This window comes from Phaenicophaeus curvirostris, chromosome 2 (genome assembly GCF_032191515.1).
Source record: "Phaenicophaeus curvirostris isolate KB17595 chromosome 2, BPBGC_Pcur_1.0, whole genome shotgun sequence".
Lineage (NCBI taxonomy): Eukaryota > Metazoa > Chordata > Aves > Cuculiformes > Cuculidae > Phaenicophaeus > Phaenicophaeus curvirostris.
In genome coordinates, this window is record NC_091393.1 from 97,277,133 (window position 1) to 97,295,207 (window position 18,075).

Genomic DNA, 18,075 nt, shown 5'->3' on the forward strand with positions numbered 1-18,075 from the left:
TGTTTCAAAGCCCTTCAGTCATCTCTGAGTTCTCTATGGGACAAGATCCAGGCAGATGCACCCCAGAGCAGTGCTTTTCTCCAGGTCCAGACAGTTCTGTTCAGCCAGATACTGCGGTGGGTCTGCTCAAAACGTTTGTGTTTCTTGGCAAAGTTTCTTTCTGAGCTCAATGATCTATTGCAGAATTGCAGTAAAGCAGGAGCAGTGCTCATTGATACATAGCTCTTAAAGAAAACTATGCATGCCTATATCTACCTAAACTAGAATAAAGGAAAAGCCCAATGTTTTGTCAACTCTATCACATTAATACTCTCAAGAATAAATAAAAAAGTGTTACAATAAATTTTTAGGCAATTCTTTAGCTTTCCAGATGCTGTATTTATAAACAGTATGAGGAAAAGTTTCAAGAATGTATATTTGGATCAATATGAATGTCAGTGACTGTAGACAACTTAATCAGCCCAGATAAGTAAGGTGGGCATTAGTGTTCTTTCTAATTCCTTCAGAATCAGGTGGGATATTTATTTCCTTTTTTTTTTTTTTCTTCTCACTATGGTTTTGCTATGCTATATATGTGCTATTCCTATGCTAGGTGTGCTTTAATTGTTCTCTGTATGTGAGTAGAGTTTGATCTTGTGTGACCTAATGACGTTATTGCTTAGCTTTGGGGTCTGATTAAGATTTTGTTTAGCTTTGAAATTCATTTTCCAAAAATATCAGCAGTAACAAGAGTAAAATTTTGCAATGCATTATCTGCCAGTCTCATTACAAGAATTAGGAAAGTAAAGAAGGAAGATGACAGGGACCGAGTCAGGTCAAGCCACCAGGAAAGGCTCTAGAGAAAATCCTTCAGTTCTTAGGCAGCACAGATGCATGGGTTTGCTATTTTCCTTCCTGTGCTTCTCTAACAAGTTCTTCATTAAACTTCAAAGGAGAAAGTAATAAATAGGGCAGGCAATTTGATTTGAGTAAGTTTTGTACCACCTTATCACCCAGACAACTGTCAGCTGCAGAGCCAACACATCATTGGCAAGCTGATGCTCTTCCCCAGGCTGTGTAGCTGGAAGAGTCCTAGATGCTTTCTGCTAGGTAGTTCCCCTAAAGGCATACTTCTGTGAAAAGCCTTGTGGAAAAAGAGGTCACTTTGGAATAAAGATCATGTACGAATGAAATTATCACAACGAAATTTCATGACTCAGAACTATTAAAATAGAGAATTAAAGCAGAAAAAAGGCAGGAATAAGTAACATCTTTATTTCATAATTATATGTTACATTTTAATGTTTGTTTGAACGTTGAAATCACAAAGCCCTGTACTACACAGTAATTATTCAGAACAAATTGGTTAATTGGTTAATAGAGATCAGTATAACATGCATCTTCCCGAGTATTTACTTTTTTAAAGTTAAATTTGCATATGCATGTTAAATCCAGTCATCTGATTTGTAAAGCTTGAGACACTGCTGAGGGAATATCATCATACAGGAGTGCTCATAGCAGTAAAGCTTATTGGTGACTTGAAAGATGAATATTATCAGAAATAGTGCATTTGCACTGGAGTTAAAAACGGTGATGAAAATAGGAAAAAAAAAAAACCACCCAAAATCTGGTTCCCGATGTCATAAGAAACACAATAATTTTTGGTTTCCAAAACACTTCCTAAAGTTTCCCCTGTTCTGTATGCAGCAGCGAAGGCAGTGGGGATGGAGAAGGGTGGGTCAGAGGTGAGTTTGTTGTAATCATGGGGTAGCAGATGTCAACAGTGGTGCTTGGATGCTAGTTTGCTTTGGCTTTATTGCTCTGATTTCTTTTTCCCCTACTTGGTTATCCTGCAACTTTGTTTACTTCTGTTACTTTCTGATGCGCTCAGTAGTGAGGGAGCTACTTGTTAATTTTAGGAGTCACTTTAAGATTAAAAAGCCTGTGTCTTTGTGAAATGTATTTTATGAAAATGCTTGGTTTTGATCTTCATGCATAAAATCGTAGTTATGCAGTGGTAATAACACATATTAGGCCTGATTAAATAAGCAACAATCTTTTCAAGTTTAGGCAATGCCGGATGGCTTTATCCAGCTCTTCTTGTCAGTGTAGAAAAGTGCCCACCTTCCCTATAGTATTGCTTCTTGGTAGCCTTGCATCACCAGACATACAGAAAGATTTTGTTATAAGATCAAAGGCTCCAAGTCACAGCACACTTACGACCCACTTAAAAATTTCTTTCATTTCACCTAATTTCAGACAGTGAAAAATTTATTTCCTTGAAATTTCTGTTGATTTCTTAGTTCTAGTGAAGGTTTTGTGAATTCCGGAGGGTAAGGTTGGATTGCCCATCCCCTTTGTTCCTCTAGCTATGTGCTTTATTCACAGAAGTAGTTCTATTCATTTTAATTAAACTTCCTGTATAGATGGGATGTTCATTAACATGTGAATGACACTGGCTCAGAGTGTTTTAAAGGAATAACTTCTACTGAACTTTGGCATCTATGATTTTTTTACCCTACAAACTGGAATCCCATTCTACAAGACAATGAACTCTATCCAACAAACATGTATCTATTATTTGTCTGTGTATTTATATATACAGGCTGTGTGTGTATATGAGAATATATACATTTCTGAGAATGTATAAAGAAGCTACACCATGTTTGTGCTGGGTGCTGTTCATTCTTTAATGGAGCACCTGCTGACTGTAATGCTGAGAGTTGCATAGCAGCACCAAGGAATGACGGGGGATATTTTAATGCACTTATAGCCTTGTCAAACACCTCCAGAATATGGAATAAATGCATTCAGTATTTTTACTTTGCAATCAGTGCTCCTCCTTAAATACAGGTCTGTCACTGTAATGAAAGACAAATTAAGTAAACCTGTGTAGTTTATTAATTTAAGGGAACTAAGAATTGCCTGGTTTAACCTGATAGCCTTGTTTACTGTGTGGGTTTACTTCTGTTTCTTCTTTTTATATCGGTCGGCTGATGTAGATAACAGTTCTGGATGAGACATGGACAGTATTCAGGCGATACAGTCGATTTCGAGAAATGCATAAAACTTTAAAACTGAAGTACCCAGAGGTAAGTTTTGATAAAATTACTTTTGCAGAAAAGGGTGGAGGTAGTCTGGCAAATAAGTTTTTTGAAAGATGTTTACTCAAACCCAATATTCCTATCAGCTGTATGCTTCTAATAAGATTGGCAAGCCTTTCATCAGTTTCAAGCTCCCAGGCTGCTTGGAGAGTGTTGCATGCAACAGTGAAATTGTGACTCCATGTGTTGCCTCTAGCCATTAATTCCCTTTACTGCTGACTGGCATCAATCCCTGGAGATTGCTGATGTGTTCATTGCATGATACTTGAAGTCAAATCATGTAATCCTCACAACTTCTCATTTAAAAGTCTTCTTCCACAGATACTCTTTGGTAATAGTGACTCACAAGTTCCTGCAAAATGGAAAACTGATCTTTCTGACCACCTTGGAGGCTCTAAGCATTCAGGAGACGAGGAGCTATGCCTGACAGAGCTTTAGTTCATTGGAGTGACCTTTTGTAGAATTACAGTTCTTAATTGCCACACATAACTTTTAATTATTAATGTTTTGCTTCTTTTCTGCTTGTTCCTTTTGATTTTAGAAGAAATAAATCATTCAAGCAATTGAAGTGATCCTGAGTTGAGAGGTAGCACAAGAAAAGCAGCCTGGGTCACGTATTCATGGGCAATATATTAAAAATCCCTAAATGTGGTTCGTGAAAGAGAGATGTGGCAACAGTGTACAAACACTTATTTGGTCTTAATTTACACACTCTTTAAGATAAAAAATAATTGAGCACGCAGAGACCTTGAGTTTTAGAGAGTAAAATATGTAGATCTGTGCTTTGTGGAGACTCTAGGACTTAAATGTCGTTCCAAAACAGAATCAAAACTAGAAACTGAAACTACTATGCACCAAATATTTACCAAAAGGCTTAAAAACTTAGGTTGTCTTTTCCAGTTGTCAGAATATTTTAAAATGTAAAAATTAGTTTTGAATGGAAAATTGAAATGTTCTCTTTCCACAGATGCTTTTAAAAATATATATATATTTCATGTGGATGAGCATGAATATATTTTTTTTATTTGAATGAAATGCCGTTTCCTCTTGGATGTTATAGTCTGTTGACAGTAATATCCTAATTGCATCTAGCTCTTGAAAAAGCAGCTAGGCAGTCATCCACTTGAAATAGAAAAGGGCCACCTGATTCCCTCTGCCGACTGATCTTCCCCACTTAAGAGAATGTGTTTGAGTGGCCTTTTTCAGAGTCTATTATTGGTCATGACAGTACGTTGAAGAACAGCTGGATTTGGCTTTAACAGTTATGTCAGCAGGAGAGCAACTTCTTTGGAGTATGTAGTAATCAGGTTCAGGAGGAATCTGATGATCTTTAAGCACTTACTAAAATGTTCTGTGTGCTGAAGCATATTAATATCACTTTTTTGCATTAAGCATTTTTGTCTCACATTACAATTTTGAGCTTTTTTGGTGTTACAGGAGAGAGTGTGGGGGTTGTTGTTCTTTTGTTTGCTTGTTTTGAAGAACCATTAGAACATAGGAGTGATATTACTAAGTCAAAATGAAGTCTGGCATCTGAGAGCATACAATTGAGGAAAAGATCTCAGCCTACTGCAAAGTTATTACACATAGTTTTGTTCATCTCAGAGTCTTCCCAGCTGTAGTTATATTTGTTGTAATTAGTAGTTCAGGATTAATATTTTTCCTGTGGATTTTATCTATATTTTCCATCTCTACACCACTTACTTTATAGTTGATTTATATTTTGCTACATAGTAATCTTCTTTTGCTGATTTTTTTTTTTTTTAGCTTCTTCCCTCTGTTTGAGGTTGTGTTTGCAAGGTCAATACATTTCTAGTGTAATGTGCCAGTTTGTTTCTTACTGACACTTATGGATTGCCATATGTCTCAGATAAACTCACTAATATTCACATCTAGTATGTTAACAGAATTATTGGTTTAACTACAGAGATGAATAAATTTCTAGGAAATACATAGTAGTGTGTTTTATTAAGCTACCTGTTCCTTTCTCAACAATTTTTGAAATTTGGGGCAAATATGAAGTCTTACAACTTTCCCTTCATTGTAACATGTTTTGACTTCTAAAGTACTTGAAGGAAATGTTTACTCATGTTACTTGCTGAAATAATAGTTCTGTGGCTTTGGTAGTAACTTCTTCCAGCCGTTATCAAGCCTTCACTTCACAACAGCCTTCAATAAATTATCAGTGAGTTTCAAGTATGTGTATCTATGCCGAGTACAAAGCACACTAAAATTCAGGAGAAGCAACATACTCATTTGATTGTGTCATCTAATGCTTGTAGGTAGGTAGTCACTTAAGTACCAGTTTTACCCTTGCAGCACTGATGATGTCTTCTCTGTTGTACCTAGTATAGGCTGTTGCATTGTGTCTACTGCTGCTTTGAGACTTAGCATACCACAAGGAAATGGCAAGTTTGTGGGCAGAAGGAACCTGTCTAATATGCAGCTGGTTTCTTCTGCTTGTCGACATTTCTACAAACTACTGTGTCCTTGTTTATCAGAGGGGAAGAGCACATTGTAATGGATGAAACACAGTATTGTTCGCCATAGTAAAGATCTGGTATTTGTTTTCTTTGAAGGAATTTCATTATCAATGTTACCTACATGAATGATTGATGACTTCTCATATTTTTACCTTTATTTAAAATAGTCTTAATTTATGGTTATCTTGGATTAGTTTTGCTACGTGAGTAGGAGTTCAGTGTATTTGGTAAATTGAAAATCATCTGTCTGCTTCTGCTCATCTGTCTTTGACTTAATTTGGGATTCACCATGAAGCTAATTGCATCTTAATACCAATCTTGTCAAAGTTGCATCCTTAGTTACTGTATATTATTCAGAAGAAACTTCATCCTTAAAAGCAATGTTATCAGAATACGTTAGAGTTGAATTTTATTTTGCATAGTTCACCTTCCAACTCCAAATTAATATTTATAATGAACAGCGAAAATACTGTGGATTTGTTTAATGTATGAGTGTCCTGCTTTTAGAAGTGAACTTTACAGCTCATTAGTTGCTCAGGTCTGAGTTACTACATCAGTATTTTAATAATTTGCTGATGTTGCATTTTGTGTTGCTACCGCTGAATTACCAAAGGAATGTATTGGCAAACTGATTTATTGGGAAGGTTTAAAAAAAAAAATAAATCTTTTTCAGAAGCAGAAATTGTCTAATGTCTTCCAATCTTACAATATGCCATATATTTTATACACCTGCACAGTTGTTCTAATGTAATTACGTGACTGACAACTGGATATCTAATTGAAATGTGTCATATGCTAATTTTGAAAGACTGAAAAAGCTGTAACAGGGTGAGATTGTGCAAGAGGCAGATAACTACCAGCATTTTAACACTGTGTGGTTTTTTTGAAGCCTGTATGATTGTCATTTGGCCAGCTTCAGCGTTCTTACTGCTTCAGCTGCTAGATTGTTCATGACTATCTTCTTTTTTGAGTTTTATTTAAGACCATACTTGGCTTCTAGTTGCAGTAGTCTCTGAAATTGAATATGCTTCTGTTTGTCATTAGTCAGACACAAGAGCAAATAGGGTCTTTAATAGAGAAGTGAGAACTTTGAAAGTAGCATTCTCCTTTTTTGTCTGCTCCTTCATCTTTTCTGATCAGTTCATGGTTTTGAAATATTACCACGGAGTTGGTTCATGCAGAAAACCTTCCCTTCCTGAGCTCCATGTTTCTGTGAAGGAAAACTTGCTCTACCATCTCTGTTAGTTCAGCAAGTTCAAGTGATGCACTGTTGTGATGGCCAGTGTTCTTCTCTTCTTACCAATTTCTTGTCTCATCCCTCTTTCAACAGTTGTTTATTTGTCTTTCCCTACCCAAATCCAAAGTTTATGAAGTCTCTTATCCATGTAATTGTCCTTACTTCCTACTTGTATCCAGGTATCTAGGCGAGGTTTTGTGAGGCTTTCACTGTAGGCTCTGTTTATGGAGTTGCCTATCAGTCTTCTTGAAGCCTTTTTCCACATGCATAAATATCTCTACATCATGTTATGGGGAACCCTTACTATTGAGGTATTTTTATTACTAATAAGGATTCTCAATTTAAAATATTAGTAAATCCATGGAGAGCTGCCAAACACAAGATAAAAGGTATGCTTGCATTTATAGATTTGTTCATGGAAATAAGGGCATATGTGTGTAGTGCTAAAGCTTCTATCTATTGACTTCTATCTTATTTAACAAGATGTAATAATTTGTGCATTTGTATTTGATATATGAGTTCTCTGTATATAAATGTATACTTGTGTCTTTCACAGTCTAAAGTGCAAAATTAGTGTTTATATTTATTATAGGCTTTCAGGTCATGATTGTGTCAGATTCCCTTTCTGCTGGTCTGGTTTTTGTAGTGGTACATGATTGAATTGGGTGCATAATAGCAATATCTGAAACAGCAGGAATGTCTACATAAATTTAAACTTTCAAGCCGAAGTTACCATATGATCTGCCTCTATAGCCATCTATTCTCACTAGGGAAACAAGCACGATATATTGCAGTAACTCATCACTGTCATGAATCTTGGGGGTTAGGATTAGAGTGCTGCTTCCATGACAGGGTTTTTCAGGTGCACTAAGTATTGGAAAGTAAAGATGGTATTTTATGACTGTTAGAAAAATATGCTGTCTGGTTTCCATTTTTTTTTCTTTAATATAGTGTTCTGAAGGAAAGACTCATCAGTAGTGTCTGACTTATATATTCCTTTTTTTTATTTCTGAAGATAATATCCTCTGCATATTAGAAATTTGACAGAGTATTATTCTGTTTGAGTGAACTCAAGACTTTTGTCGACTGGAGGAGTTAATGTGCTGCTCTTTGCTTTGCGTACCTATAGGAACTGCATGAAGCTCAAAAGAGCATGAAATGTTTTTCAAGTTTTTCAGAAATAGTATGTAAATATTTTTGAAAATATACTTAATTCAAAACATTTGTTGCAAGTTAATTAAGAAGTATTTTTAAATATTTCAGATTTTACAAAACTCAAAAGTAGTCTGTCTGGTTTTTTTACTGGAAATATTTTGTACTGCAGAGAAGAGAGCCAAGAAATATTTTGTATCTCAGTGAAGCCAATTCCAATTTCATCCATCCATACTGCCTGCAGTCATCCAAAATTATCTATATATTTGCTATTGAAATAGAACAGATACGAGTTTCTGGTACTTACTTATAGTTTAGGAGTAATTCCACTCTGTAACGATGAATGGAGAGGCACGAATGTTCATGTAACCACCACTGACTGATCTTGCTGTCCTTTCCTTTTGCCTCCATATTCCTCTTCTGGGTGACTGCCAGGGAAAAGGATAAGTGGTCCATACCTCTGGTACTCTCAGTAAGTAATAAGTGGAAGAAATCTTCAACACAAAATGCAGGCACAGGTAATGGTCAAAGGATTAGTTTGATATCAAGCCATTAGGAGAGCATCCTTAGATTGTGGAATACATTTTCTCTATGATCACCAACAGAGACATGCAACTTTTTAATAACTTTAAAGACATGGGATTTCTAATTTTCCCTCCCCGTTGATAGTCTGAAGGGTTGTTAGGCAATTTCTGCATATTTTTTTAATTATTAAATTATTTTAATAATGTTTTATCAGAGATGCAGAGCTTTCCCTCCTGAGGAAGAGTACAAATAGAGAAATTAAACCAAAACCAGGGCAGTAAGGCCCCACACTTGCGTGGATCACTTAGGACAACATTTCAACTGGGATCTTGGCTGTCTGTCTGATTCTGGTTTGTCACTGTGCAGCTGTAGTGTTTCATTAAATGTAAAAATTGTGTTAATCTCCTGGGATTACTTTAAAAGGGATAAGGATGAGGAAGCAATAACTTTGAGGTACTTAGCTTGCAGGGCTGTTGGGCCAGTTGCCATGCAACTAGTGAGTTCCTGGAGCTTAGGAGCTGCTTTGGCAGCAGAAGTCAAAAGCTTGTTTCATCAAAGCTGGCCAGACTGAAACTCTGCTTCTTTTACCATTAGGTTTTTCTCATTTACTGGCATCAGTAACTGTATTTTTAATTAACGTAAAAGATTTAGGTAGCATGCTCACACTGACTGCAAACTTCTGGATATTTGGATGCTTCTGGTGTTCAATTTGGAGTAGTGTAAAGCACTATAGCTGTAAGTAACTGTAAATAAAAACTTCTAAGATGATATTTAAAATGAATTTGTTCTGAAACTTTCAGTGCTTATGCCAAAGCCTTGATCCTGCAGTGACCAAACTCCTAATCTGTTCACAGATTCAACGATGATTGTTGAGATTGGTGTTTGGAAACTCTTGTGACCAAGATGCAATTTGAGTCATGGATTACGTGTACCACAGAGAGCAGAGTGTAGCATATAGTAATGAACATGATGGTACAAGTCATGCTACAAATGCTGTCTCGCTATTTAGAAAGCTTAGGTTTGTCTGCATATAGATTCTTAATTCAGGTTCTTTCAGCCTCTTGAAACTCCATGAGCCTTTGTAAGCTAGTAAGCATTGTCTATGATAATATGTTAAGATTCATTTCTGTATTTGAAAAATTGATCCAATGAAGAAATAAACTTGATGTGTTCTCCCTGGACTAGAAGAATATTTCTGGATATTAGCTGGCCAGTGTGGATATTTGTTTTAAATTATTAAGAATATGTACTGTTGTTTTGGTTTTATACAATGGAAGAACATAGTAGGAGTAACAATTTTAATATGACAACATTAGGACAAACGCCAAGAATGCGTAAACAGTCTAAAAGCTTTTTTTTGCCAGAAACTGTACATTTCGACACAGATTAAAATGAATATTCTTTGCAACATTCATGTGCTTGTAAACAGCAAGTACTATAATGTGTATTAGAATTATACCTCTGGCAGAATTATAAGTATATAGAAAAGCATTTAGAATATAGTTTTTGAAATATAAATCCAAAACTAAAGGAAGACCTTAATTTTTGCTTCCTAGCCTGGAACTATGTTGGCTTTAGTAATGTATCTTTCCATAAATATTGAAAGAAAAATAAAGTAGTAGTTTTTAGAATCCATATCTGTGTGTAAACCTTATAATAAAAGCATGTGATTATAGCCTTCAACTTTATTCAGTACAAATTACAGTAATTATGGTATAGACAATTTTAACGTTCATATTCTTGTCACCTATAACAGCCAGGAAGTATACACGCAGGAAGCATGTTTTGTCACATACACGTTTCCAGCTCCCATTCCTAGTTATATTATGTTCAGAGCATTCTGAAAGACTGCAGTTTTATATATGTAGTACTTCCTTATCAGCTTTAGTTTGCTACTAGCTACAGAAGTGATTTAAGAGGTAGATCCCCATATACTTATCTTGCCTTTATTTCTACAGCATGAGACTTTTGACTGCTGCCTTTTTAAAAAGTGACTTTAGGGCTATGCTCAGTATATCAGTGTACAAATGAACAGGAGAATTTGTTCCCATAAGTAAAGTAAACAAAACATTGCTGCTGACTGTTACAAGTACTTCAGTACAAGTTTGGTTATGGGGAAGTGTGTTTATTCCTCATGGTCCCTCTGAATTCATAGTTGCTAACCAGGACTGGAGCATCTGAGATGCAGCAAACCCCCTGGTGTATGTGCTTCCAGCATAATACTCAATTCCCAGTCTATTTCTAGTGGGAAAATGAATTCAGTGTGTGAATTTCTCGTTTTACAACTGAATCTGGATGTGTAAGAGTCTTGTGAAAGCCTGCCTTTGGGATTAATTTCTGATTATTATTGTTTTGTGGGCTAGATTTGTGCAGCAAGGCTTTCTTGGCTTGTTACAGGCAATTCTGTAGAAATGCAGTTTCTATCTCACCTCCTTCCACTTCTTCCCTCCTGTGTTTTGGTCGATGATGAGACCTGGGTTTGTTTGGTTTGCCCTGAGTAGTCTATGAATCCTGTGAGTTTCCAAACAGTTCTATGGGAAATTACCGTTTGCTTTATATGTCTTCTGATACTTTCAGAATGAGACAAGATTAACCAGCAGGCCAACATCAAATGCCAGGTTTCACTGATACTGCTGTGCAGAATTTTTTTCGATTTCTACATTACTAATATATAAAAAAGAAGTATTTGTAGTGAGGCGTGTCCTTCATCTTGTAATTCATGAACCATTTGGCAGAATAATTGCTTTGTTTATTTGATAGGATTTTTGAGGTTCTGCTCAGTTATCTAGTGAATTTGCATGATATCAAAATATTAATGTTATTTTTTCAGTATAATAGTTTCAGATGGATAACAGCTATCTGCAAGAATGTAATGCCTCTGAGAAGAAAAACAACATAACTTGAGGCTTAGGTGCTTACTGAGACTTAGCTGTTTCTTAGCTGCTCCTGACTGCCTATAAGCCTTAGGCTGCAACCCCTTGTCTCTATTTTCTTTCTGCCTAGTGAAAGGCAGAGGGGAGGGTTAGAGTTTTTGCTGTTTCTTTCTTTTTTTAGTGATTGCCTCTCTTTTGAGGACTTCAAGACTTGTTGCCTCTTTAATCATTAGCTCTTACAGCCAGTCTTGCTGTCATCTCAGGGTTTTATGAAGAATATGTTCTCGCTGTGTTAGTCAGGGATATTCTGCTAGTTCACATAGACTTCTTGAGTAGAGAAGTAAATCCTTAGATTTTGATTGTTTTAGGATACAAAGACCCACCTGTATCTCTAGATTTTGTGAAAATACCCAGATTAATTTTGAACAAATAGTGTAGATAGCAAAAACTGTCTGATTCCAGCTGTGCTGCCTGTTTCAGTTTTTCCTTACACATATAGTGGTATTGCTGACACAATTGCAGATGTGATGGTAAACTTCATTCACTGCCTAATCTGGATTATACCAAGCTTCTCTTGAGCATCGTGTGGCAGCTTTTGAGCAGGGGACTACAGGGTTGTCCTCTCTCTGTTCATTTGGAACCACTGCGAGAATGAATAGGAAAATACAGGTTGCAGATTTTGCACTGCAGTAAGAATATTTAGCTGTTTGTTTGGGCATTGCTGTCTTAAGCAAGTGGGTGACTTCTTATCTAAACAGGATTGGGATAAAGGTGACTGTTGACTGATAAAGGTCCCATTCAGTTAAGATCGATGAAGTCTGCAAGGAAGAAAAGCTCCTGAAAAACAGGTTTCTGCCTCTGTGTTTGACGAAAGTTTTTGGAGTGTAGAGATGACATTGAAGCCTGTTTCCTTGTATCTGTAGGCCCCATTTGTGCTCCCTGTAGAGAGATCAGTACCTTCACGTGACATTTCAAAATGTCCAAGATGAGTCTCCAGCCCTGAACTTTGTTGAAGGATCCTCCACGGCTGCCAGGGAGCAGCAAGGTTGGGGCTGTCACCTGAGGGAAGACAACCCAGGAGCTGAGGGTGGCTGCCACATAAGAACCTTGGTGGCCAGGGCATAGCCCAGCAGTACCTAAGTAGTGCTGGTATGGTGACAGGAGCCAAACCTGGCTGGCAGTCAAGGATCAGCTGGCAAGGTGAGGTGACAGGTCAGATACGAGGTCCATTCGAGAAAGACCAACTACTAGTGAAACACTGAGAGCCACTAATTTTAACTGCAGTCCTCTATTGTAAATATCTCCCTAACTTATTTAATATAAGTTAGGTTGGTAAAATTGTGAATTTGCTTTAAAAATCCTGAAACAAAAAAAAAGCCCACCCCACCAATCCCAACCTTATGTTTAGCATTGTTATAGTCTACAAGAGACACTTTTTATCTAACGGTCTTTTATAAATATTACTTTATCATGTTCCTTCTAATGAGCTTTCAGATTCCATATAATGAAAATAATATTGTGTTTCTTAATTAACAATGGGGTTGACTTTACGAGAAAGGAAGAAAACAAGTTTCCCAGACCTGTGCAGATGACTCTTTATAAATGAGTTTCTAAAAGCTTTCAGTTTTGTATGCGCAATGAGAACTTCCTGTGAGGCACTCAGGGTATTTTCTTGACTGTTGTAATGTAAATACATTAAAAAAAAAATCTAGAAGGGTCTTTTACCATCTGCCTCTGCAACACAGAACACACGGAAGGCTCCATCTTACAAGAGAGCACACTGCAGAGCCCAAAGCAAGAAAACCCAAGCAGTAAAATTTATTAGACTTCCTTGCATGACAAAAATCAATAAAATACAATCTCTTGTGGTTTAATATGCAAATAATCATAAAGAAGCAGTGGCTTTTAGGAAGAATACTGAGCTGTAGGTATAGAATTGAAAATGTCAAGGTGAAAACTGAAAGTGGAAGATGTTGTGCAGTTTACTGTAGGAGCGTATTTCAGAACCAAAGCCAGAAGTAATAGTGAGGAGGGCAAGCTATCTGGCCACCTCTGAAAAACAAAGTTAGTTATGAGGAAGTTGATGATGTGAGTGCAATTGAGATGAAATACCTTGTTTTTCATGGATACCAAACTTTAGGAGCCAGCGTTAAAATATTCAATTAATTTATAGTTATATGTAAATGCTTAGGATACTATGAATGATAAAAAGAATCAAAGCTGCAGTACCATTTGGCCAGGGTTTTTTTCTATATTGAATCTTTTATTTTCTGTCATACTTAATTCTAGATACTACTGGCTACTAGTGATAGTTTAATGATTTGTGTTTTGTTATGCTGTCGGCAGTGGGGGCACTCTGAGGCTGTTAAAGCACACATTCTGTATTTTCTGTGAAATACTGTGAAATTCTTTCAGACTGCATCAGAATGCTGTCCTAATCTTGTTATGTCTTTTTTTTAAAAAAAATTACAGCAACATTTTAGCAGTATTTTAAATCCTTGAATTACTCACTACAAACTCAATTCTTACTCCCATTTTATTTTTATTTTTAAATCAATTAATAAATACATTTACTTTTACATTCAGCTCAATATCTGAATAGTACTACTGTTGTTAATATAATTGCAAACTACTGTATTGTAGGGTTTTCTTTATGTATGTAGAGTAGCATGATTCTCATTCTGATTCTGCCTGAAGACTCTTATGTGCTGTTTACTCATTGTAAGGGTGCTGTAAAAAAATAAGCAATTCCATATGATCTTGTACCTGCTTTCCTGTATTACTAAAACTGGTATAGGTGGAGCAGCATTATTTGTACATGGACAGAGCTTGTTGGGGACAGAAACATTAGAACCTACTAGAAATCATCTGTCAGACAGTAGTTGTGAAATTACCATCATGTAATCCAAACCTGAATGCTTATGATAGTTAAACACATCTCTCTTTCCTCCCCCATCCTGGATAATCATGTTGACTTCAATATCATGGCATTTTAATCAAGTGTGTCTTTGAGTTTTCCATGTATGTGTGGTACGTGCGTGGGTCTTGCTTGCTAAGCATTTATCTTCAAGTGCTTGATCAAGAAATTTTAGTGTATTTGGAAACAAATATCTATTTTCACCCACCACCATGCCTATAGGATCTCAAGAGCACTACTAAATAGGTTATTGCTCCTGAAACTAATAGTAACAGTGATCTTTCTGGATCACATAGTTTTGGGTTTTCTGTCCTGCAGATTTGAATTCTTTGCCAAGCAATATCCTGAAAATGTATCTTTTATGTTTATTTCTGCTTCGGAAACTGTCAGCCTCTGGCCTGGACAGGCGCACACCCTCCTGGGTGGAAAACTGGTTGGATGGCCGGGCCCAGAGAGTGGTGGTAAATGGAGTTAACTCCAGCTGGAGGCCAGTGACAAGTGGGGTTCCCCAGGGCTCAGTGCTGGGTCCAGCCCTGTTCAATGTCTTTATCAATGACCTGGATGAAGGCATTGAGTGCACCCTTAGCAAGTTTGCGGACGACACTAAGCTGGGTGGAAGTGTCGGTCTTCTGGAGGGTAGGAAGGCTCTGCAAAGGGATCAGAACAGGCTGCACCGCTGGGCTGAGTCCAATGGCATGAGGTTTAACAAGGCCAAATGCCGGGTCCTGCACTTGGGGCACAACAACCCTATGCAGTGCTAAGGACTAGGAGAAGTCTGTCTAGAAAGCTGCCTGGAGTGACAGCGACTGAACAGGAGCCAGCAGTGTGCCCAGGTGGCCAAGAAGGCCAATGGCATCTTGGCTTGTACCAGAAACGGCATGACCAGGTCCAGGGAGGTTATTCTCTCTCTTTACTCGGCACTGGTGAGACCGTTTGGTTCTGGGTTCAGTTCTGGGCCCCTCACCACAAGAAGGATGTTGAGGCTCTGGAGTGAGTCCAGAGAAGAGCGATGAAGCTGGTGAAGGGGCTGGAGAACAGGCCTTATGAGGAGCGGCTGAGAGAGCTGGGGTTGTTTAGCCTGGAGAAGAGGAGGCTGAGGGGAGACCTCATTGCTCTCTACAACTACCTGAAAGGAGGTTGTAGAGAGGGGGGTGATGGTCTCTTCTCCCAAGTGACAGGGGACAGGACAAGAGGGAATGGCCTCAAGCTCCGCCAGGGGAGGTTTAGGCTGGACATTAGGAAAAAATTTTTCACAGAAAGGGTCATTGGGCACTAGAACAGGCTGCCCAGGGAGGTGGTTGATTCACCTTCCCTGGAGGTGTTTAAGGCACGGGTGGACGAGGTGCCAAGGGGCATGGTTTAGTGTTTGATAGGAATGGTTGGACTCGATGATCCGGTGGGTCTCTTCCAACCTGGTTATTCTATGATTCTATGATTATGTTTAGTCTCTGTCATTTTAAGTATTACCTAGTGACAACATTGATACGGGGAGGAAAATCCTGGATGTGTGTGAGGCTTACACTAGTTTTTAATCCTGTGATAAAGCAGGTAGTCCTATAATGTCTATAAAATGAGACAACAGTGAAAATTCATGTATAATCTGTGTGTCTATCAATCACTCTTGCTGCTGGAGGAGAGACTTAGTAGTTCTTTTTAGGCTTACCGTTTACATACTTGCACTGCATTTTCTCTAGTTTTATCGTTTTAAATTATGTAAATAGCTAGCTAACTTCTTGTAATCAGTCCAATTTGTTGTGAGAGTTGCTGCTTTATATCTAACAAATCAAACTTAGAGGCATACTGCATATTTGTTTGGAGGTATATTTCTCTGTGACAGCTGTTCCTTAAGACCCTGAGATCTGCCATTAATTTTGAGTAGTCAGAAGGGCATCCATCTAGTCAGCAGTAGGAATTATTGCTTCTCTTTGATGAGTTTTCATTATTAGCATTTCTCAAAGGCAAGGGTGACTGAAATTTATGGCATCAGCTGGCCACACAAGAGGGGATGTCTCATAAATGCTGCCAGATGTCACTGTGTTCAACAGACAGTTCTTTTTGGGAATAGCTGTTAAATTTGCTACAGTGAATTCTCTTCTCTGAACCTATTTCTGTTGCTTAAGTCAAATGGTATTGTGACTTCTTGATGTGCAGTCGAAATGGCCTGATAACCGATGTGACATTGGCAGGAATGCTGTGCAGGATTGGTCAAGGCGAAGATGGTGTATGCTGTGTGTCCCTCTTTACACTATTACAGGGACACTCCCTTAACCTTGCTAAAAATCCCAGTAGAAAGATAAGAAATCAAATCCCAAATCATTTTTGAAAGGAAAATAAGCCTTGCATAGAGCACAAGGAAAACCCTTTTTCTTTTTTTTTTGAGAAGTAAGATTTGAGCCATGCGTTGGTGAGGAATAATTTATGTGTTGAGCTTTGAAGACATGACCTTGCAAACTGAGCAACTGTTGTCATTTCTTTGAAGATAAAACCAATCATGACCCAAGGCTACATGAAAATAAAAATAAAAATAGTGTTTAGTTTGCAAAATCATGGATTAAAGGTAGAGAGTATATGTTAAACTTGGACAAGAACCCTCTATTTCTACATGTTCCCATTGCGTTAGACTATGGTCTGCCATGCGGTACTGGTATTTATCCCTCAAAGGCTTCTGTCTTGAGGCAAGGGATAGACAAACTAGGTAGAAGAGTCAAGATTGCAAGGACATGGTATGTTACAATTTTTGCATGCTTAACTTTGTAATCTACAGGGTATTTTGCAAACGCATCTTTAAAACATTTAATTATTTTTTATTTGGTTTTGACTCATCTACATGTGAGATAATTATGTCTTTTGAGTTGATGTATCCTATTTCTGCACCATCTTGTTCTGCTTCTCTACAGCCTACAAAGAGAACTTAATATGTATTCTTTGCCATTTGGGCCAATTTTCGTTCTTCTTTCCTTGTTCAATAATCCTGAGCTTTGCAGGTAGTGGTTTATATTTAGAAAGATGTCCTGGCTATGTAGTTTCCAATTTCCATAAGAGAAATTAAAATCTCGAAGCCATATAATTTTATAGAACTGTGGAAGGTTTGCATGAACTTTGATACATTATCACTCTTTCTAATTGTTATTCTGTAGTTAAACAAAACCGTACCTATAATGAACAAAACAATGAAGTAATTTGTCAAATACTGTGTTCACCATCGTTTATTGCTCTATTTTGCATGTTATTATTCTGACTAGTTTAGAAACTGCTTTAAGGAAAGAAAAACACTCCTATAATGCAAGGTAACTTCTTTAGCTGCAGCTAATTTGATTTTTCTCAGTAGCAGGAGGCAGGCTAAATGGAGTTAAAATAATGTGATAAACAGTGGTCTCCACGTCTCACCATAGCTCAAAAACTGTATGTTGAGTCTAGGTCGGCCTACTTGTTTAAATGAGAAGCTTGAATATGAGAACTTGCAGACCCTGATGGTTGTTTTAACAGGCAGGCAGAATGATTCAAAGACACTGAGGCACAGTTGGTGAAGTACTGAAGAGAAATCTTCAATGTCGAACCCTACTTGGTAATTTTGTATCATCAGAGGGAGGCTTCAGGGAGGTTCACAGGAGATAAATTTCTTTTTTTGTGTTCTTCTCCCTCTTCAGGGACAGATGAAGGTGAAATGTTCTTCAGAGAAACAGTTATGCTTGTCTTAGAGAAAAGTAACTGGCAAGCATGCCAGAAAGATATTAAAATCCCAGGGAGAGTTACCCAGAATTAGAGAGCAGAGTTGTAAGAACCTGTGCATCCTGAGAAGATACTC

General features: G+C 37.5%; 1 protein-coding gene across 3 annotated transcripts in view; it reads left to right on the forward strand.

Annotated features, from left to right (window-relative positions):
* KIF16B (kinesin family member 16B) overlaps positions 1-18,075 on the forward strand; it is a 138,425-nt gene that overhangs the window by 95,340 nt on the left and 25,010 nt on the right. For 2 of the 3 annotated variants that reach the window (XM_069850126.1, XM_069850128.1), the window contains one exon: positions 2,982-3,071. In XM_069850126.1, coding sequence (XP_069706227.1) covers positions 2,982-3,071 — 90 coding nt within the window. Of the gene's footprint in view, positions 1-2,981; positions 3,072-18,075 lie in introns of those variants that run through there. The other variant, XR_011336795.1, reaches the window with a different exon arrangement.